We start from the raw sequence: 22,938 nt of genomic DNA on the forward strand, positions 1-22,938 counted from the left end.
TAATTCCTGTTGTGAGGAGTTAATGAAGAACTCTTTTATGATTCAGCTCCACCTACAATTCTGTCTGTCTGTCTCTGTCTCTCTGTCTCTGTCTCTGTCTCTGTGTGTGTGTGTGTGTGTGTGTGTGTGTGTGTGTGTGTGTGTCTCCCAGTTTCATCCAGTAGGTAATTCTCTGTAGAAGAAAAATAATCCTAGACTGTAAGGAATGGCATTTGAATTTTTTAAAAAAATCATCTTCATTTTGAGGCAGGGTCTCGTTGTATTCCCCATGAAGCTGAGTGCAGTCTTACATCTCTGAGCCTCCTGCTTCCAGCTTCTGCGTAGTGGGAGTGTAAGTGTGTACTACACCCAGCAGGGAGGACACTTACTTTCCTAGTTATTTATTTGTTCACTAACTTTATTTATTTACTTTCGAGACAGGGACTCATCTATAGCCATGGGTGGCCTGGAACTCTCTGTGTAGACCAGGCTGGGCTTGAACTCACAGAGATCTGCCCTCTCCTGCCTCCTGAGTGTTGGCACTAAAGCTGTATGTCATCATTCCCCACAGGGATGATACCTTAGAGATGAAATGACAGGCGTGGCTTTGTTTTGAGGGACAGACGTTTGTCACATGTAGAGGCCAGAGGACAATTTGTTGGAGTCTGTTCTTTCCTTATACCATTTGGGTCCTGGAGACTGAGTTCAAGTCATGAAGCTTGGCAGCAGACCTCTGTACCCACTGAGCCATCCTGCTGGTACTCCTCCAGTTAGCTGTGTGTCATGCATGCCATTCTATGTGGGGTCTTTTATTAAAATGACCTCTTTTTTTGCTATCATGCTGGCTTCACATCAGACTCACCCTCATTTTATGAAAGAGGAAACTGAGGCTGGGAGCTTAGGATATGTTCTGATCACCTTTCCCATTGGTTATCTATTTGTTCATCCATTAATTAATTAATTAATTAATTAAAAACATTTACTGATTACTTGGTGTGAAAATTGCTGTGGAAGACATCATGGTTGAGGAGACACAGTAAGACCCTTCAAGACCTGCCACCTTCAGAAGCGTTTAGTCAAAGCACATGTATAAGACATTAATTACTCCCTTGAGCGCGCTGACTCCCGTTTCCAAGGAAGCCCAATCAAGGGCGTTGTTGATGACCTTTGCTACTAGAAAACGTTAAGCCCTTCCCATCCTTTCCTGTAAACAGCAACTAGCCCCAGTTGAGCTGTGATATTTCCACTCTGTGACATGAAATTACCATGTCCAGGCGCTCCCCTGTAACAGGAGTCAGCAGCCCTGTCCTAGCGGCCTCCCAGGGCTTCCGGGTGTGCAGTGAGAGAGCTCAGGGGAAGCCACTGGATGATGGTTCCTGTCAAAGTCTTCCTCACTCCCAGGAGTCATTCAACACCTATGTATCAATTTGTTTGCTCATAATACTGGTTTTACCAGGGCAGGAGAGCAGGTTTTTTTCAGCAAAAGGGTCTAAACTGAAGGGGTTTGGAGTAAATCTGAGGGTACCCGGGTTTCTACTAGGCAGTGGGTTCAGGCCTCCCTGTTGGTCAGAACTGCTTCTCATGATTTAATGTGCATGCAGACCATAAAAGTCTGTGCAGATTCTAATTCAGCAGGGGTGGGTGAGGCCTCAGGCTCTGCCTTTCTGAGAAGCTCTCAGGTGAACACTGCTACATGACGGAGGAGAGCAGTGTTCTCGGGGTGCTAAAGTTCGGAGCTGAGGGAGGAGAGGAACTGCAACGCAGGGCCACACATAACACCAACCTATGCAAGCCCCACCATGAGGTTTTCTGAAAGGTCCAGGCCCCCAGACACATCTGGTGGGAAAAGGCTGCTGTCTCCCCAGCCTGGGCGTTTGCTCTGAATTTTGATGGTGCTGATACACATTGTGTTTGAGACACATCTGGGGGGTTGGGAGGAGGAAGGAAGGAGGTTGCACCATCAATATGGTGACTGTCCTCTTGAGAGGCATACTGCATTTCCCCAGGGTTGCTCAGTGACCTAGAGATAACAGAACAGGTCAGTTCCTCCTGTTAGTATCTGTTCGTGAGGGGCAGCAGAACACAGACTGGACAGTTTTGGGGTTTGGGTGTAGTTTTGTTTGTTGTTTTCAGAGGGTGGAAGTGAGGCGTGTTGACTTATAACTTTTGAAGAAGACATATTATCTTCTTCAGAGAGGCTATAAACTCAGCTCCTTCTTGCTATATTCTTCCAACATGTTTTGTCTCATGTCCAGCTTGCTGGTTTCTGGATACCCACGTGCTGCTCTTTAGCATCTAAGGACCCACATGGAGCATGCGTGATTACTATGAATTTGAAACCATCCTGGGCTACAGAGTGGGACTGTATTTGGATAATAACAATAACGAAAAGTGAGGCATGGTAGTGCATGCCTGTCATCCTAGACCTCAGAGCCTAAAGCAGCAAAATAAAGTAGGTCAAAGCCAAGATGCTTTGGCTGAGAGGGAAAACCACAAAGCACCTGTATTCCCACCACTGGGAGGCTTTCAGAGCCCTTCCTCTCCTCTGTACCGTATTCTCCCCACCACCACCATTAGTGCTCCTTTCTACCACATAAAAATTCCTTTAATGGGTTAGGAACATGCCTTTAATTTCAGTCCCTGGAAGACTGAGGCAGGTGGTCACTGTGAAGTTGAGGCCAGCCTAGTCTATATAGCAAGTTCCAGGCTAGCCATTTACAAAGTGGGACAACCCTTACCCCCAACACACAGACACCACACACAGACAACACACACACATACACACACACACACACACACACACACTCATTCACACATACATTCTCTCTCTCTCTCACACACACACATACTCACACACACATACACATACGCACACACAGACACAGACACAGACACCCCAGACACACACACACACACACACACACACATACACTCACACTCACACACACTCACTCACACATACACTCTCTCTCTCTCTCTCTCTCTCACACACACACACACACACACACACATACACATACGCACACAGAGACACAGACACAGATACCCCAGACACACACACACACACACACACACACACACACCACACTTTAGTTCCCTAGTTTAACTGAGTTCTACCTATTGGTAGGAATGAATACAATTAATTGATATTAATGGCTACATAACTGCTAACCCAACTGTTAGTTGTTTGTGGTTTTATGAGTTTTAACACATGGATCCTCCTCTCCCTCGTTCCCCCTAGTTCAGAACCTGCCCCTTAGGGAATCTCTGAGGCTTTCTAGTCTCACTTTGTAGATGATGCCCCAGAGGGTGTAGGGAAACCTTTGGGGTCAGTGCTAGGTAGGTCCACCTGCAGCAGGTGTGTTTGTCCAGGGATTGGGGAAGAGATTCCTTCCCATCTATCATAGGGGTCCACTGCAAACAGGAGGCCATGATATAAAGGAGGCCCACTTAGTACTGCCCTGTAGTATATAGATTTAGGGTATATAGCTGTGTGCGTGTGTATGCACATAGTGGTCAATAACTGCTTGTTTTTCCCTTTCAACCAAAGCATCTTTACGTTGACCTATTTTATATATTCTGCTTTGGGCTCTGAGTTTTGGGATGCTAGGCATACACTACCATGTCTGGCATTTATTTATTTGCAAATGTATGTATGTATGTATGTATGTATGTATGTATGTATGTACGTATATTTAGATAGGATCTTACTATGTAACTAAAGATGGGTCAGATTCGTATTAATCTTCCATGTTCCATGTGGAACAGGTCTTATTTGCTTGCTTGCGTGTTTGCAGGGGTCTCATAGAACACAGGCTGGCTTTGAACTCACCAAATAGACAGAGTTGGGTTTTAACTTTTGGTCTTGCTACACTTCCCTCCTGAGAGCTGGGATTATAGGCATGTGCCACCACGCCCAGCCTGCAGTATGCGCCTGCAATGACTTTCTTTCAGAAATTGTGACTATGACATGATTGCCTGCTTGGAAAAGCTGGCGCCCTTCCTTCTCTTTAGTTCCCTTTGTTGTCTTGGTGGATTAGATCTTGGGTCTGTTTCCTACTCCTTCCACACTGTTGTTTCTCAGGCTCACCTGAGAATGCGTTAATATTCAGGTGTCCAGGCCTTATCACAGATTGTCAAATCATAATCCTTACAGGGCTTACAGTTTTTTTTTTTTTTTAATGTGTATGGTCTTATTATGTAGCCCAGGCTTGCCGAGAAGTTAAAGTTATCCTGCCTCAGCCTCCCGAGTGACGGGAATGCGGGCGGATGCCATCATACCTCGCTTCTGTTTTTAATTTTTATTTTTCTGTTCCAGTTTGAATTTGACTATGTGCTTCCTGTTGTGTTTGCTCTATATCCTGAGCACCCATGGCCAGGAGGAACTTTAAGGAGGACTTAGGCTGCCATCTACGTGGGGTCAACCCATTCAGGAAGCAAGCATGGGGAGAGACAGTGAACTGTACACATGGCTAAAGTCAGCCCTGGAGTACTAAAGGCCACGGAAACACGGGCCGGCGATGCAGTTTAGCTGGTAGAATACTTGTCTGGCATGAATGAAGCCTGAGTTAGATACCTACTACGGAATAAACCGGGCAGGGTGACCCATGCCTGGAGTCCCAGCATTTGAGAGGTGGGAGCAGGGTGATCAGAAGTGCCAGGTCCTTCTCAAGTATGTAGCACATTGGAGGCTAGCCTGGTCTACATGAGATCGCATCTCTCGGAATGACAGCAACACGATCCAATCCATTACAGTTACCCCAGTGGCCACGCTGACTGGCTGCAGAATAGAGGACATTTCTCACAGGAATTCAGTGGACTCACCTTACTTCTTCTCCCAGGCCATTCCCTCAACCCCACCCTTACAAGGATTTGACTGTGTAGATCCACACCCAGACACCCCATGCCCATAAGCCTAGAGGGCAAGGCAGAGGTAGAAGGACCTGGCCCCAGTCCTCTCAGAAGCCTACAAATTTCTCTCCACACTCCCCACCCACACAGCCCTGATTGTCCAGATTGCCAGCAGCAGTGAGAACCTCTACAAGGCAGGCAGCTCAAAGCGACTGTGCCATCTCCTCTGTCATCACCACGGCCAATTAGCGGCTCCTGGGCGCCTCTGGGGCTGCCACTCCTACCTGGCTCCTCTAAGTGTGCTCTGAGTCGTCTGGGGCTTTGGCACTGCCTCCAAGCCTAACTGTCTGGGCACGGGATGGGTACATGTCACACCCAACAGCGTTTTCCCTCTCTACCCAAACTGAGACCTAAGTGGGCCCTGACCTTTACTGTTTCCTCTCCTGCCTGGTGAGCCTCACCCCCTACCCCCACCCCACTCCCCGCTTTGACACAGTTGCTTCCAGATGGCTGAGGTGGCCCGTGTTGGTGTCACAGAGGTTAATAAGCAGTGCCCCCAGACTGGAGGGCTCAGATATGGAACGGACCCCAGGAAAACTACGCCTCGGTTCTATTTCTTAGCTGGGAGTGAGGTGCTGGATGAATTTCTTGGTCCTTTGGTAGGGATGATAACCCCCTCAAAGGCTGTAATGAAGATTAAATGTGTCGATCTCTGTGAATGCCCAGGGAAGCATTTAGAGACATAAACACCTCCAGCTTCAATTTCTTTCCCTATGTAATGAAAATAATGCACTTACCTCGTAGAGGTAATTTAATACTAGAATTTTATGAGTATAAAGTAGGGCACAGCAGCTCATGCCTGTAACCCCAACACTTGGGAGCTGGCGAGTTAGGAGATCAAGGTTATCCTCAGATACATGTAAGTTTGAGGCTAACCTGGGCTATGTGATGCCCAGGTTACTGTCTCAATTAAAAAAAATGCAATCCTCAGAGGGATCATGTAAGAAACTAGACATTTAAACACATGTGCACGTCAGTCCTGGGTCTGGACCCATGGTGCTCGGGGAATGGTTTCTGATCGATGAAGATAAATTAATCGCACAATGAGTTTCATGGCTCAGAGCAGACGTGCCTATCATGATTGGAGTCTGCCCTTTCCCACCCGTCAATATGCCAGGAAAATTCCCCCGACCCTCAGTGAGAAAGACCCAAGCACAGTCAGTTCCTGGCTGTCACACAAGCTCAGGCTGGCCAGACAGGCACATTCCAGCCTTATCTTGAGCATTAGCAGGTCTAGGCTTCCCTCAGGAGCAGAGGGAGGAGCCAGGCTTCGTCTCAACATGTCTGGACGCAGGACAGCCAAAGGACAGACTGTCTCCCTTGGGCCATCTGCTACCGCTGTTTTCTCCAATTCAGAGTTTCTGCCAGAGGCTAGGCCTGCCTGGCCTTGCTCTAAGACCAAGCAGGGTTCTGCCTGGGTGATGGATGGCTCTGCCTCAGGTCCTGCCTCAGTGGAGACCCAGGGGGCATTTCTTGGAAGCCCATCCAGAAGCGCCGTGTCCACCCCATAGCAGATCTTGCCGTTCTGTACCTGCATGCTCCTGCGATGGCTGTCAAATCCCAAATGGCCGGTGTGGCTCTTGTACCTCAGCATCTGTAATGCCTGCTGGATGTCAGCTGCATGGCTCTGAGTGTGGGACACGATGATGGACAAAGGCCTCTCCTTTATCCACAGGGAACCATTAAATATTGGGAGAGGGAATCTACCTGCCCCTTCCCTCAGAAAACCTCCCTTTGCTGAACTTACTGTCCTTTGTCCTAACACTCCTTGAGGACAGGGCAGCTGTGTAAAACTTCTTCCTACCCTAGGCACACAGTACTCCATACACACGAAGCTCAGCCCAGGAGCGTGGTCCTGACGCTCTGCCAGACACCCACCCCATCACTCTGAGGCTAATGTCTGCTTCAGAAGGAATTTTCCCATGGATCGCAGATACCTAAAAAAAAAAAAAAAAAAAAAAAAAAAAAAAAAAAAAATCAAAGTACTTAAGTCAAAATCCCCTTCCTCTGCAGCACAGGGATTCTCTGAGCAAGAGGGAGCTGAGCTTAGGTCTTGCCATAGGCTAGATGACAGACCAAGCCTTTCCAGGCACAGCTGGAGGGCTGGCAATCCTGCAACCACCTTAAAACCTTTTTGTGCTTAAGAACCTCCCGTCCCCTTTCAAATAAATGTTATAAGTCAAGTGTGGGGCCACACTGGAAAACCAGCGGAGGCTGAGGCAGAAAGATTTCCGTGGCTTTGAGACTAGCCTGGGCTACACGGCATGACCCTGTTAAAGAAGTAAAAGTAGAACCAGTATAAACAAAGAAACAAACAAACAACCCCAAAGGACACTGCACGTCCGATACGGAATCCAGGGATGGAGCTGCTTCATATCTGAAAAGAGTCAGGTTGGTCTTGGGCCACTGGGCTTTGCAGAAGACCTGCCATGTGCAGATGCCAGTTCTGCTTTCGTTTGGCCACTGTGAGAGACAGGAGCAGTGGCCTTGAGGAAGGGACTCGGTGTGAGTGCCCAAAAGACCTACTGCCCCCTTAAGCCTGGACCGATTCTGCCATAGGAAGTCAGGGAAATATTTGACCGTACTTGATAGGCCTAATATCACAAACATGTAAAGGGCTTTTTACAAATAATAAGAAAAATGCAAGGAGTCCAATAGAACAACTAGAGGAATGTCCACCATCTATTGTTTTCTTTTTTTTTCTTCTTTTTCTCTTTTTTCTTTTTTTCGGAGCTGGGGACCGAACCTAGGGCCTTGCGCTTGCTAGGCAAGCGCTCTACCACTGAGCTAAATCCCCAACCCCTATTGTTTTCTTTTTAAAGGTTTATTTTATGTATGAGTACACTGTAGCTGTCTTCAGACACACCGGAAGAGGGCATCGGGTCCCATTACAGATGGTTGTGAACCACCATGTGGTTGCTGAGAATTGAACTCATGACCTCTGGAAGAGCAGTCAGTGCTCCTAACCACTGAGCCATCTCTCCAGCCCCTCACTGTCTATTGTTAATAGACAATAAGGCTGAGTCTTAGAATCTCAGCCAGCCTTGGCTGAATAGCCAGTTCCTATTGCCAACAACAGTAGCAACGCGCGCGCGCACGCACACACACACACACACACACACACACACACACACACACACACGCGCACGCACACGCACACGCACACACATACACACACTAAGAAAGTCTGTGATGTATATACAGCATCATCTTCTTTCTACCAAGAGCTAGCTTGGTGGGGCAGGCCTGCAGTTCTAGCTTCTCAGGAGGGGATTGGACGTATAAGACCTGCCTGGGGAGTTTGTGAGACCATCTCGAGATTAAAAGAGGGGAAAGGGCTGGCTGGGGACATAGCTCAGTAAAGGGCTTCCCTAACACATGTGAGGCCCTAACCTCAACTCTCAGTATCAAGAAAGAGGGAGGAGGAGGAGGAAGAGGAGGCAAGGAAGGGGAGGGAGGAGGGGGAGAAGGAGGAGGAGGGGGAGGACTAGAGGGTATTCACTGAAAACAGAAATCCCAACAGAGCAGATCCCCAAATGAAAGCATCTCCTCTCAGGAAGATAAGATGAGGGAAATTTTTAGCTTCCTCCTCCTCCCCTCCCTCCTCTTCCCCTCCTCCCCCTCTCCCCCTCCTGTTCTTCCTCCTCCCTTCTTCCCTCCTCTACATCTCCCTCCTCCTCCTTCTCTCCCTTCTCCTTTCCACCCTTCCTCTCTTCTACCTCGTCTCCCTCCTCTGCCTCTTTAAAATAACGAACATGTGGGCCAGCAAGCGGGCTCAGCAGACACTTGCCACCAAGGCTGGTGACTTAAGTTTGATCCCAGGAGCCCACAAGGAGAGAGCTGTCTGCTGCCAACTGGCTTCTGAGTTCCACATACACAGAGACACACTAATGAGTGTAATTTGATTTTAAAGATAATGGACTTTTATGGACTTGAAAAATCAAGCACGTTTTCTTCTTTTACGGAAGCCCAATAGCGAGGTGCCGTGTAGCATCATGGGCCGGCTGTGCGGAGCAAGGCCCTCAACCACACCGCCTGCCTCTTTAGTTTCTAGCAGGCATTTCTAAACCTGCCGGCTGCATACCCATCTTGCACCCTGGGCTGGGCTGGACCCTGTGAAATGTCAGTCCTTAGTCTCTTGGCTCCTCGGGGCTTGCTGAGAGTTGAGGGCTAGGAGGAATATCCGGGTTATGTGCTGTAATTAGAATGTTCCATGTTTTCCTGGGCTCATCTTCATAGGTGGCACATGGACATCTCAGAGCGCCTGAGATCTGCTTTGCTGGCCTGAAGCTCTGGTCGTCTGCCTCTTCAAACTGAGTTGGCTAACGTGATCAGACTCAGAAGTCTCTGCCCATGATTGAAACCTGCGTCTTTGCGTTGTTTCTTACTGATATATATACATAGGATGTAGTGACTTGAATCAGAATCTTAGCAGGCTAAATTGGGATGGGGATAGGGACTCAAAAAAGATATCTGGTCCAGCATGTTATTTTCCGACGACAGATCTAAAGCCCCAAGAGATAAAGCAGCTTAGAATTTTGTGTTAGAGCCAAGATGCCTAACCCAGTCTTTTGTTCACATTTGGCCTTCGCCATTCACAGTTCTTGGCTTTGAGAAGAGGTGACTGCCAAATGATGGGTGTGGAAGGAAACTGTGAATACAAAGTTCAGAGAAATTCTGGGAAATAGCACCTACCCTTAGGTTGCTAACAGTTGAGTTCCAACCAGAATGTCTTAGCCATAACCCAGGCATAAGGGAAGTGGAGGCGAGAGAATGGCAAGTTGTAGGTAGCGTTAGCGTTCGGTGTATCCAGGCTGAAGAAAGTGGGTTGTGATCTGAGCACACTGGGCACACACACACACACACACACACACACACACACACACACACACACACACACACACACAGTCACATCTACCCAGTGTGAGTTTTGGGAAGGTAGAACCATTTCTCTCTAAGTAGTTTCTTTACTTGCCCGATGCTTGCCTAACCTTGTTACTAATTTTTTTTTTTTTTTTGTTCTTTTTTTTGGAGCTGGGGACCGAACCCAGGGCCTTGCGCTTCCTAGGCAAGCGCTCTACCACTGAGCTAAATCCCCAACCCCACTAATTTTTTTTTAAAAAGTCATTAAAATGTGAAGATGTTACTCAGAGAAGGTTAACTGTTTGGGGCCTCCTGTTCAGTTTCTATGAACAGTGGAAGCATCGAAGGGTTTTCCAGAGAGCCTGCAGGAGAGGGGAGGGTTTGCAGGTTGGGACGGAGGTATTCAAGAAGATAAACTGTGTGGTGTTAGCGTTTAATGAGGCAACAGGCAAAGCGTCCTGGATCCATCTTTTCTTTGACGTCTTTTGGTTTCTTTGACTCTGTTGTTGTTGCTGCTGCTGCTGCTTCTGCTGTTGTTTATGGGATGGGCTACACGTCATCGCACACACGTGGGGGTCAGTAGACAAGTGTGCAGCAGTTGGTTCTCCTCCTTCCAACCAGGGGCTTCTGGGGTTTGAACTCAGGTCGCCATGCTTGGTGCTTTCACAGAGTCAGCTCATTCACCGCAGTCCTTTCCTTGCTCGACAGCCCTAGCTCGTGTTTAAGGATCTGTTCTGTATGGACTGTCTCCAAACTCTAAGGGAAGTTTGAGTGAGGGATGAGCTCAGTTTTCCATGAAAACACTCCCCATATAGTCAAGCCTAACGTGGACTGGGCCTCTTTTATTTTAGGACTTGCGTCAGTGTCATCACCCCCCCTCCCCTTTCATTTCACAGCATCGTGAAAATGTGCTTATGGTTCAAAATTGGTAACTATCCCCCAGAGACACTTGGCTCTGCTCAACAATTCCTTCCTTTTTTTGTGCTTTAGGAATTTTTTTTTTTCTGACAGGAAAAATGAAAAAAAAAAAAAAAAAAAAAAGACAGAGGAAGGAAATTCATCTGTAAGGGCCAGAGAATTAAATGAGCTAACCAATGAAAGCTGCTGCCACAGGCCTGTACAGACAGAACAGCACCTGTGACTGGGGACTGGGGACATTTGTAGGTCAGGCTCCCTGGAGATTTCTAATTCCTGATCCTTATCTTACACATATGACTTACCCCTTTAAAAATACAAGATTTATTTTAGTATTTATTTACATGTATGTGCATGTGTGTGTAGGTGCCTATAGAGAACAGAAGAGGGCATCAGTGCCCCCCACCCCTTGGCGCTCAAGTCACAGGTAGTTGAGAGCTATGCAGGGGAGGTGGTAGGAACCAAACTCTTCAGCCCCATGTTTCTTACTCTTGGCCCCTGAGTTTGCCTTGGTGAGCAAGCTTCTTAAAAGGCCAGATGATTCGGAAAGGCCCGGTGTATTTTTTTTTTTTTTTTTACTTTATCTGCATTTATTTAGGCTGAATTTATTCCCGTGCCATGAGTTTTTGTTTCTTCAGTTTCTTCTGGGATATCTTTTTCTTCTGTGCAGCCTCCTCTTCTGGCTTTGGAACAATCTGTTCCTTCTCAGTGAGGATCATCTCGACGTGGCAGGGGGAGCTCATGGATGGGTTAACCCGGCCATGAGCTCTGTAGGTTCATCGGCTCATCTTAGGTGCCGTGTTCACCTGGATGTGTTCAGTGACAGAGAATCTACATCCAAACCCTTAAGTTCAGCATTACTCTCTGCATTTTTAAGCATGTGCAGCAAAAATTCAGCACTCTTTTTTTGGCCACGGTCCCTGTGTCCAGCCCCACTATTTGGCCTGGGCGCACCTACCGACTCCACCATTTTACCGCCGGAATGGCACACACTGCTTCTTTAAAGTGACAGTCTTCTGATACTTGGTGGCTTTGCGGATATGCATGCCCTTGATGGCCTGGGCAGTTTCCCGGGTGTTCTTAAAGAGAACACGAAGGTTTGAACCTCTTGATTTGCATGATTTTGTGGGGTTTTCTGGGAGTAGCAAACCATCTTCACAGGTCACCTCTGGCCACTTACAGGAAGAGGAAGCGCCGCCCGGGTGTATTCTACTTCTTCTTTGTTTTCATTTGCATCTCGAAATTCCCCTGGGATCATCTAAATTCATGCTTCCATGTTTTAAGAAGTACTTCTCAAACTGGGTTTCCCAGGAGCTTTCGGGGTTCCATAAAGCCTCTAAAGAGGAGGCTTCATAAGTGTGGGGGTGGTAGATGGTAGTGTATTCTGTCTAAACTCCACCCCCCATAGTTACCTGGTAACAGTCAGGTATGCTCCGCCCCACAGTTACCTGGCAACAGCCAGCTGTGCCTGACACTATATAAGGGGCTGTCTGCCCCCTCCTCACTCTCTTCTCTGCTCTCTTGGCCTCTTCCCTTCTGTCCCTTCTCTCCCCATTCCCCTACCCCCTTTCCTCCACGTGCTCGTGGCTGGCCTTTCCTCTCTTCTTCTACTCTTCTCTCATTATACCTCTACACATGGAACCATGTTGGCTTGGTAGGGTCTGTCCGGACTCCAGCAGAGATTTCAACCCCAACATTGGTAGCCCATACGCGGAATTGGGCTCAGAGTGTTTCTCCCACCAAAGAAACATGGCCTCTTATCTGTTTTACCTATTGCACTTCTATGAAGTATTTGCCTGGGAGAGGCATCTTCACCCCCAAATAACTGTGGAAGCCATTGTCAGGAGCCTAGAAATGTCCAAGCCATGTGGCCCGGGACAGGGAAGCATTCCTCAGACAGCAGAAACGACCGTTTGAACGGCTGTGGGCCCGCTTCTATTTACCAGTTTCTTCTTGGCTGCTGTCTGCTGTTTCTGTTGTCCCTGATATCCCCACCTGCTGTAGGTGGGCCCTGCATCCTCGCTGTCCTGTTCCTGACTCACCCACCCGGCTATGGGCAAAGCTCTGCTGCCTCCTCTGTCTCTCACCTGCTCCCGGCTCTGCTTCTCACGACATTGTGTTTTTTATTTGGCTTCTTGACTCTACGGTCTCCTGCCTGCCCTGACTTAGATACCAGTGTCCCGAAGTATTCTCGGTCTCCCTTGGTGTCCGTCCCACCAGGGGAACCCTGCTCTTCGGTGGCCGCAGTCCTTACAGCACCGTTTACTCTGAAGCTGAGGTTGGAGTTCATCAGGATTAGGTCGAGTTCCTGAACCCACTGTGATTGGGAAATGGAGCTGTAGTGACCTAGTGACTTTGAGGAGATGGTGATTTGCACCCACAAAAGCTTGCCTTACAGATTCCTTTCATTCACATTACGATGTGGTAAAACTGCAGTATTCCTCTCTGTGTTAGGTACAAAGAAACTGAGGTCGAGACTTACACGATTGGCTAAACACAGCAAAACTGGTCTCTAAATTCTGCACTTCAGTGATTGTGGTTTATGGACTCACATATGTGAGATTAGAAACAGGGTGGTGGCTACAGCAGTGTGGAAACGCATACACACACACACACACACACACACACACAACCACACAATGCTTTTCAATACTGGTTATTGAACCCTGAGCCTTGTGCATGCTAGACAAATACTCTACCACTGACCCATAGCCTCAGCCAAGAGAGTTCATGGGAGTAGCTTGGCTGGAGGACGGTTATGGGAGATAAGAAAGGGTATCGGTGACAGCGTGGGGCAGTCCCAGAGGCCAGCCTTGGAAACTAGCCAAGTAGAGCAGAAAGGCCTCAGAGACGTCATTTCCACAGTGGCTGTGCACCCCTTAGAATTTGGCTGATCCAGTTCCTGGGGGCTGTAAGTTGACCTGCCCCTGTCTTTGATTCTCATCGGCTGAAGGTCCTATTCCCTCTGTTGGGCTGCACCTGGTGTCCGCTGAGTGGAAGTTTCAAAGCACTACTTTTGCCCTATGGCCCCGAATGTCTGCTGGGTAATTCCAGAGGAACTGTGGCCCATTGTTCTGCTGGGTGGGAAAAGGAACTGCAGTAATGAGTGTGGGGAAGCAGGAGGAAGAGCCCTCTGCCTCGGAGAGATTCTTAAGATCTTTATACTCTTCATCCTCTCTCTGCCTCCGGTCCCTACCTTCTCTGCTGCTTTGCCTCTTCTCCACTGGATAAACTGGGGGCTCTGGGACACTCACTTCATGGACACCCAAGAGTTGATCGAGAAGGGGAATGAGTTAGCCCCACTATTCAAAACTTGCAGTACCTGGCCCCTGAGAGATGACGGAACAAGTCTGGCTGACCATGGCTTATCAGAGAGGAGGGAGCGGTGGGCGGAGGGAGCAGGTACCCTTGATGCAGGCATGACTTCAGGGTTGAGTTGTCGTTTGAGACTTTAACATCAGCAATAGAACTTAGTTAAAGAAAATCACTCTGCCTTTTATAATCTCTGCTGGCAGTGTTAGACAAATCGAAGTATAGAAGTCAGATGACACACTGTTGAGTCATTTCTCGTCTCCCACATGTCTTTGAGTTCCGGGGTTCCAGGGATCCAATCACAAAGCAAACAGTCTGCACAGGAAGCACTTTATCCATTGGACCACCTTTCCAGCTCCCCCAATATTTTGGTCTAGAAAATGGAACCAAGATTGCGTCTTCAAATATTAAAAAAAAAGAATAATATTAAGTAAAATAATAATAAATAATTAAATTAATAATTAAATTATCTTTAAAGGCTAATAATACAATTAGTCTTTAAAGAGAACAGCTGTGGGCTGGAGAGATGGCTCGGTGGTTAAGAGCAGCACTGACTGCTCTTCCAGAGGTCCTGAGTTCAAATCCCAGCAACCACACGGTGGCTCACAACCATCTATGATGAGATCTGATGCCCTCTTCTGATGTGTGTGGAGATAGCTAGAGTGTACTTATATATAATAAATAAATAAATCTTAAAAAAAAAAAAGAGAGAACAGCGGCATGTGTAACAGTATCCATGGAGCTTTATGAATCTATCTCATGGTGTGATATCTGGGTCATTTGGGGATTATTCTCTCTTGGCAGTGCAGAATCTGAGAGGGTTGAGTTAGGCTTTTTCGTGAGGTGTTGGGAATTGGGTTGGGACATTCCCAAACCTGAGACTCTATCTATCTAAAAATACACTCCTTTTAATGGGGTTCCTAGGCAGATAACAGGGAGCCCTTGTGAGGTGCAATGAGGCTCAGCAAAGTTCTAGAACCAGGCCTGTCTGCTGGTGACCTGCCCTAACTGGTGTGGAGTGTTTGGGGAGCTGAGCCCTCCGCCTGAGAAGAGCGTTGTGTTCCTGACACAATGGCAGGAGAGCGTGTTGGCAGAACAAGAATGACAGCTTCTGTGTCTTGTGGATTTACTGTCCCTTGATAAACTCTTCTATAGGACTGGTACCAGCTTCAGGCACCAAGTTCCCACCTGCCGACACCTCGTTCCTTCTCACCCGGTCAGTCAAGTCCTGTCACAGACATTATGATTTCCCAAATAGCCCTCCAAGTTGGGTGGAGCAGGCTTTATGGGCATAGTAAGATTACCTCAGATTCTGCTTTTGTGTAGTCACCCTGGAATGACTATGCATGGGAACTGCCAAAGCCTAGAGTAATTTTCTCTCCCCGATTCCCCCCTCACACACACACACACACACACACACACACACACACACACACACACACACACACACACACACACGCCATAGAACATAGGTGAATGATCAGTGCATGCTTCGCATGTATGAGTACCTGGGTGAAATCCCCACCATCTCCACTCTTTACCCAGGCTGGGGGGGGGGTGGCCTATGCCTTTAATCCAAGCACTGAGGGGACAGAGGCAGGCCCTTCTCTGAGTTTGAGACCAACCAGGTCTACAGAGTAAGTTCCAGGGCAGCCAGAGCCACACAGAGAAACCCTGTCTCCAAAACAAAAACAGACCAAAACCAAACTAAAGCAAGGGCAGCAGCTTGGCTGCTGATACCGATAAAGGCAGTAGAATCAGGCTTTCACAGGGGCTCCTGGAAAACACACGTCTCTGTTTTGATAGTAGATACTATCACAACAGTTCTATCCCCTCAAGCAGAACCTGAGGGTAGGAAAGCCTCCTTTCCCACCTGATTCCTCTAGTCTTCTTAAGTAAAACCAGATTCAAGAAGGCTTCCTGAGCAGTACACTGAGAAGGCCACAGATAACATGACCCTAATGGGGTTCTTCACCTATAAAGAAGAGCTGTTCTAAGTCATGGTTCCCAGCCCAGCTATCTAAGAGAGTCACCATGGGGCTGAGCACAGGGGTGCATGTGCTTGGGAAGCTAGGGCACAGGGATCATGAGTTTAAGACCTGCCTGAGCTACATAGTAAGGCTCTATATCAAAAAACAAAACCAGAATAAGATAAAATGTTAAATACCTTCGTCTCCTGACCATAGCCCAGACCTAACTCAGAATCTCTGGACTTGAAATCTAGACCTCTGTCATTTAAACATTTCCCAGGGGGCTCTAGAATGCTGCCAAGGTTGAGACCTACTGCTCTGGAATTAAAAAAGTCAACTAAGACTTAGAGTATTCCCACATCTGGGTGGGCGCTGGCATCAGGGGAAAGGATGCTTTTAAAATTACACTGATTCCCTGGCCGTACATTCCAGACCATTCGAAGCAGTGACTTCCGGCCCTAGGTATCTCTTACTCAGCCCTCATCTATGCCAGCTGTTCCTACTGACGGTGAGCCAACGGTGCAAGTGTTTGCTTTACAACTGTCTACCAGTGAATCATGACTCCCATTTCATAGGTCAGGAAAAAGGATGTTCAGAGCAGGTAGTGGCCTGACCCGAATGACCGCATAAGAAGTCCCTGAAGCAGATCTGTCTAACCTTGAAACCTGCCCCAGTTGTCCAGACCCCATTCATTGCTTCATGGGCACCGGGAAGGTAGCCAGAGGCTGTGGCTCTCCTTCCAGCTACCCTCAAAGCCTGAGCTGAAAACCCTTCAGGAGAGAAGAAAGGCCCCGAGTTGACTGCTGTTGCCTGGTGTTTGGCTCTACCCTAGTCCCCCACTTTTGAAGGCCTCTTTTTGGAGGGAAGAAGAGTAGGCCTGCCTTACTCCCATCTCATTCGCACCCTCTTCTCCTGGAGAAACCAAGAGGCAAAAGCACACACGCGCTTTCTGAGAGCTTAAGGGATTTTTCAGTCACACGACAGAAAGGTGTCTCCATTTCCCTCAGAGGGCCAAGGAGATGCGATGTCAAGGTGACCTGAAACTTTTAGCTCTGCTTTGAGACTTTGTGTTCTCACGTCATCGCATAGCGCAGCTTGAAGCTGGGTGCTGGGGGATTTGGGTGTCAAACCTACTCTTGGTGACACCACCTGCATGTGTACAGTGTAAAGGCCTTGAGCTTCACTTTCTGCATCTGTCAACTTATTCAGGATTGTGAGGGGACAGCTACCAGAACCAGCAATGCCATGCCTACCAGCAGCCTTTGAGGTACCAGAAGGAAAGGAATATGCGGCCCTGATGCTAAGACTCAGGCCACCTGAGGCCAAAAGCTTTGTCCAGTGTTTGCTGGCACCGGTTCAGGGACCTTATGTCCCCAAGACTTAGAGTGGCTCCAAGTGGCCATCTGTGTTAGAGATCACACTGGATGTGCTCTCTCTGGCCTTCCTCCACCTGTGTCAGCCCCCAGTGCGTGGACAGCTCAGAGCCAGAGCTCGTAGAGCCTGGGTAGCTGAAACTTTCGTGGGCCACGTAGTATAAACTTGACCCCAAGCCTAGCTCCTAGGGACTTCCCGCCCTGGGAGTGGGGGCTCCCTCTGCACCTGTTGTCCCTGACTTTGTCCCCTGTTGTTTACCAGCCAGCGCAGGGTACATGTTCAGACAGCGTTGAGTGAAGGGCAAAGGTGGAGAGATGAATGAGTTTGCTTTTGGCCACATCTCTCAAGTGCTTGCAGGGACAGGCTGTTTGGCTGTTGGCTATCTGCTTCCTTGCTCAGCTTCATTTTATTCGTGTCAGCCGGTTCACTTAGAAGATCATCTCTTTGAAGAGTATTCTAAAAATAGGATGCTTTAAATGCAATGCCATTTTCCCGAGGTTGGGACAAATGCCCAGAGTTTCTTGCAACTGTATCTTTTACACCAGATCCACTAAGAAAGTGCACTGGGGCTCTTGATCCATTATCAGACTAATAAATCTTTCTGAGCTACTTGGGCAGTGGGTATTTGGGGAGGGGGGAGTGGAACAACATGGGACAAAATGGAGGCTGAGAGGGAGGACCTCGAGGGTAAGGAGGGGACACTAGCAGTCACCAGGGATTTAGGTCTGTCCCAGCTCATGGGCTGAATAGACATGGAGAGGCACAGGCTGCCCTCAGAGCGCTTACGGAAACTGAATTAGGGCTGCTTGGATCTCTGGTATGGTCACCATTTCATGGTCTCCATTTCATTCCTTGTCTCAGGAGTCTGAGCTGGGTCATGTCTCCGGTAACTACCTGAGAAACTCTGTGGGCAGCTGGCTTTGATGTCCAGTTCCGTCGTTAATTCTGTTATGAGTCACTTAACCTCTCCTTATGCCCTAGTTTCCAAATTTTACAACTCCTTGCTCACATTATGATGATGATTAACCTCGCCAAGTGGCCTTTACCCCACCCTCCATCCCAATCAAGATCCTCACCAACCCAGCCTGTTTTTATGGATGTTGTGACTTTAACTGGTAGTATAGACCTGGGTTCTAGCTGAGGCTTTGCCAGGACAAGGCCATGTCACCCTCACCAAGTTAATGCTTCCCAGGGCCTCGGCGTTCACCTTTGCATGGTGGGAACAACATTAACATTCCTCTTAGTAAAATGGGGAGATCTGGGAGTGGAAGGGAATTCAGTCCCTATTCTAACCGAGTCACTCACTGCATGTCGGCCTGGCAGGGCCACTGGCCAGTGACACACCTTTCCGTCTTGGTAAAGTGACCTCCTGACTGTCTTGGCAGCTGACCATGGGGATCGCTTCTCCTCCTTACTTGTTTGTGTCTGCGTCCCTACAGTGGCCAGTTCGCCATCGTGAGGAAGTGCCGGGAGCAGAGCACGGGGCTAGAGTACGCAGCCAAATTCATCAAGAAGAGGCAGAGCCGGGCCAGCCGTCGGGGCGTGTGCCGGGAGGAGATCGAGCGGGAGGTGAGCATCCTGCGGCAGGTGCTGCACCCCAACATCATCACGCTGCACGACGTCTATGAGAACCGCACCGATGTGGTGCTCATCCTCGAGCTGTGAGTGGGGCACTGGGTCCCGTGGTGTGGGGAAGTGGGGTGGGCGACTAGGCTGAAGCTCGGCCCAGACAAGATGCAGTTAGCTGTAGACGGTTTCCTTCTGCCACCCTTGTCCTCATCCTCCGTCTAAATGGAGCCAAAGGAGAGGGTGAGCCTGCTGAGTAGCAAGGAGAGCGAATAATGGCCTAACTCTTGCTTTCACTAGACTTTGGAGATCAAATAGAAGACACCAGTGGTTCTGGCTTATTTCTCAGCCTGAACAGCATTCATGAGGGAGAGTAGGAGCAGAGGGTACCATGGGTAACAGAGGTTGTCAGAGAGGGATCTGTCTTGAAGAGAGGAAGAATATCCATCCTTCCAACTCTACACAACACCTCTTTAGTCCTCCCCTGGGGAAAATCCATTACCTTGGCACTGTGTTTAATATTTGTGTTGTTACAGTGATAGCTATTACCCACGTAACCATCTCACCGGTCCATAACTACTGTTTAAAGAGCCTCATTTCACCCTCATAGTGATACCATCACAGAGACTCTTAGCATGCCCATTTTATAGATCAGAGCACCAAGAAGGTCAACATCCCATAGCTGAGAAATAGCAAGGCTGAGACTGCCATCCACACAGCCACACGCGTGAGGTGCAGCCTTGGGATGGCCGAGGAGGACTTGGCAGTGGTTGGTGGAATTTAGTTTAGTAACACCAAGACTTGGTTGGACACTCCGATGTCCCTGAGCTAGTGGAGCCTGGTGGGTAATAGGGCCTGAGTCAGGCTGTGGCACAAGTCACAATAGCCTCAGCCAGCCAGCCAGCTAATCAGCAAGATCCCAGGACAAGAGTGTTCAGAGCCTCGTGAAGCATCTAGTAAACACCTGCCAATCCACAGAGGAGTGGGGTGTTTGTCTCAGTACTTCTTGATTTTGTGACTGTGGGCCAGTCACCTGCCTCCAGATTGAGTGGACCACCTGGCATTCGAGACGTCTCTGTACCTTGGTGAGATATAACTACTTAATTTAGAGAATTTGCATCCTCTAGAATTTGATTTGCATCCTCTCGAATTTGATTCTTGCATTATCGACCTCTGTGTTTAACTATATAGAATTGCCAATGCTACCCCCTTCTCTAGGGCCCAATGTCCTCGTGTCTCATTTGTGGGCCCCGTGCAAAATGAAGTAGTTACTGTGTGTGTCTCCTTGACCCAGAGAGGACTCTGATGAAGGCCTTCCTCTCCTTCCCTAGGGATGGTCAGTCATGTGTGCACTCCTCCTGGCATGCTCTAAGGCTAAGACGGGTCATTAGTTAGCATCCTGATTCCCAGCAGACAGTGACAAGCCCATCTTCCTGGGAAGTCCAGAGTCACCTCTTTAAATGGCTATTATCATCCCCCTCCCTCACCAAAAACCCTCAACCAACCAACCAAACAAACAAACAAGACCCCCAAACTCACAAGGAAAGGTATTTATAACCCTCCAGCCCAAACACAGCTACTTGTGTTTCTCTGTGGTTCCTCTCCATCTTCATTACTTTGTATATAATTTTACAATTTCCTGTTCCACTTTTTCTCCAACTAACAAAATTCCACGTATAGCCCCTTTTCCATTTAAATAACCATATCATCTTTCATTAAATTACACATCAGTGTTTCTCTGTTGCTGGACATTGGCTTACAATTTTCCAGCTCTTATCCTTTCCAGACTTTACTGATAAAACTCCTTCTTCCCAATGGTCTTCCCCTTTTCTTTTGAATCGGTTATTCCAGCTGAATCTCCAGGAGTGGAGGATTAAGTTAAAGGTGGGCAGGTACAGGTTCTTGGTGACTTTGCTTCCAAAGGATGCAGGGACAGCACAGTGTTTCCGTTTGCCTTCCGCCTCGGCATCTGTGGGACATCTGTTTTAAAACACATGTCTTTCTTTATTCATCTTTATAGTTGCAAATCAGTATCTTGTCATTTTAATTGGCATTTCTTAAACTTCTGGGAAAATGATCCATTTCCCCCTGTTTGTGGAACCCTAGCATTTGGGGTTTGAGATGCTTCTGCTTTGTCTCCAGTTCTCCGGGCAGGGCTCATGACCAGCCTGTACTTATATGCTGTCCTCTTGTGAGTGCAGGTGCACCATGGGTAACATCAGTCCCCACACAGGTGCTCTCAGGACTTGCTCTGCTTGTTCTAGCTGTCCACATTTTCTGTCTCCTTTAATTCCTGGTTGCCTCATTGTGCTTGGGATGTCTGGCTGAGGAATACTAAGGGTTTATGAAATAAAAAAAAAAAAAAAAAAAACAAGTTTGTAAAGACCATTCTCAGACCATGCTTGCTGGGCTCTAGGAAGGACTTTCCAGGGAAGGAGGACTTCTTGGGGAATAGGAGGACTTCCCAGGGGAGGACTTCTCAGAGGACTTCTTGGGGGGGGGAAGAGGACTTCCCACGAGAGGAGGACTTCTGCGGGGTTGGAGAGGAGGACTTCCAATGGGAGAAGGACTTCCTGGGGAGGATCCTAAGGGAAGAATTCAGACGGTTTTTCTTGGACTTGGTGGTTCCTGTTGAACTCATCAGAAGTTCTTGGCATTTGGGTCCTCTCTGGGCAGCAGGTTTGCCCAGTGGTTAGACATAAGTGTTAGTGTCCACTCATTCATTTTCAGAATTTACCTGTTTATTTGTAGGTATTTTTCGCATCTCACTGACGTAGTACAGGCTGCTCTAGACTGTGTGGCATTCCCAGCTCAGCCTATAGGATGACATATGATTGAGTTTATAGATGTGTGTCACCACATGTATATAATGTGTGCATGCACATGTATGTGTTCAGTACATGCACATGTGTGTGTGGAGGCCAGAGGAAGACATCCGGTGTCCTGCAATACTATTCTCTGTCTTGTTTCCTTGAGATGAGGTCCCTCCCTGAATCTGGAGCTGGACCAGCAGTCAGCAGACCCCACTGGTTCTTCCCTTCCTGCCTCCCATAGTGCTAGGCTTACTGGTGTACATGGCAACACACAGCTTTTCACATGGGTGCTGAGGATTTGAACTCGGGTTTACAGAGCAATTGCTCTTACCCACTGCGCTATCTCCCCGGCCCCTCACTTGCAGTTTTGTTGGGTGAATTGACTCTGGTCCCAGTGTCTTTAGCAGCTGTTGTCTGGATTGGTGCTTCCTTTAGTTTCTGCTGAAGAGGCCAGTACCAGAAGACATACCATGCCCAGACTCCTGTTCCTTTCAGCTGTCTTTATCCCATCTCTGGCCTTCTTAGGAGCACCTGTTTCCGGTCATGGTGATTGAAGGGAGGATTAGGAAAAACTTTGCTCTCTGTGGCAGGGGCTTCTAGGTGATGCTGATGTTTCTGACACCCAGAGCTATGGCAATACTATTGGTCCATCCTTGCCTGTGCCAGTCATTTATATACACACTACCAGAAGAACTCTGGAAAGCACTTCACCAGGCATCCCAACCTGCAAGGGAGAAGGAGTTGACCCTGAGAGTACTATTACAGAGAGAAGAAACTAGACTCTTACTTAGCCTTTGCTGGAGGGGTTTGGTTTGGGCTGTGAGCAGAAGGAAGCCTGGGAGGAGATGGAAAATGACCAGGTCAAAGGTCTCAGAACTGAGAGGCTCCTGGTCAAAGCTATGTTTCTAGGCTTGCAGAGACAGCACTGCCTTTGAGTTCTACGCTCAGCCCAATGCTTCTGTTTTATTTGTTTTGTTTTTATTTTATGTGTGTGGCTATAAATCTACCACATGCATGCAGTGCCCACAGAGGCTGGAAGAAGGCTTCAGATCTCTGGGAACTGGAGGCATAGAGAGTTGTGAGTGGCCATGGGAAGCCAGGGAGACAAGCTCATGTCCTTGGAAAGAACAGCCAGCCAGGTTTTATTTTTTTAAAAAATGTCAAGCCATTTCTCCAGCCCCCATTGATGATTTAGTTTACTTCCATTTAAAAATGTTTTTGTTTGTTTGTTTCTT

The 22,938-nt window shown here is 48.1% G+C and overlaps 1 protein-coding gene and 1 pseudogene across 2 annotated transcripts in view; one reads left to right on the forward strand and one right to left on the reverse strand.

Moving 5' to 3' along the window:
• The window catches only part of Dapk2 (death associated protein kinase 2), a 111,061-nt gene that overhangs the window by 39,692 nt on the left and 48,431 nt on the right, over positions 1 to 22,938 (forward strand). For both annotated transcript variants that reach the window (XM_032909716.1, XM_032909715.1), the window contains exon 2: positions 18,764 to 18,985. In XM_032909716.1, the coding sequence (XP_032765607.1) occupies positions 18,764 to 18,985 (222 nt within the window). The remainder of the gene's footprint in view (positions 1 to 18,763; positions 18,986 to 22,938) is intronic.
• On the reverse strand, positions 11,244 to 11,801 carry LOC116906830 (annotated as a pseudogene).

This window comes from Rattus rattus, chromosome 8 (genome assembly GCF_011064425.1).
Source record: "Rattus rattus isolate New Zealand chromosome 8, Rrattus_CSIRO_v1, whole genome shotgun sequence".
In the NCBI taxonomy this organism is placed as follows: Eukaryota; Metazoa; Chordata; class Mammalia; order Rodentia; family Muridae; genus Rattus; species Rattus rattus.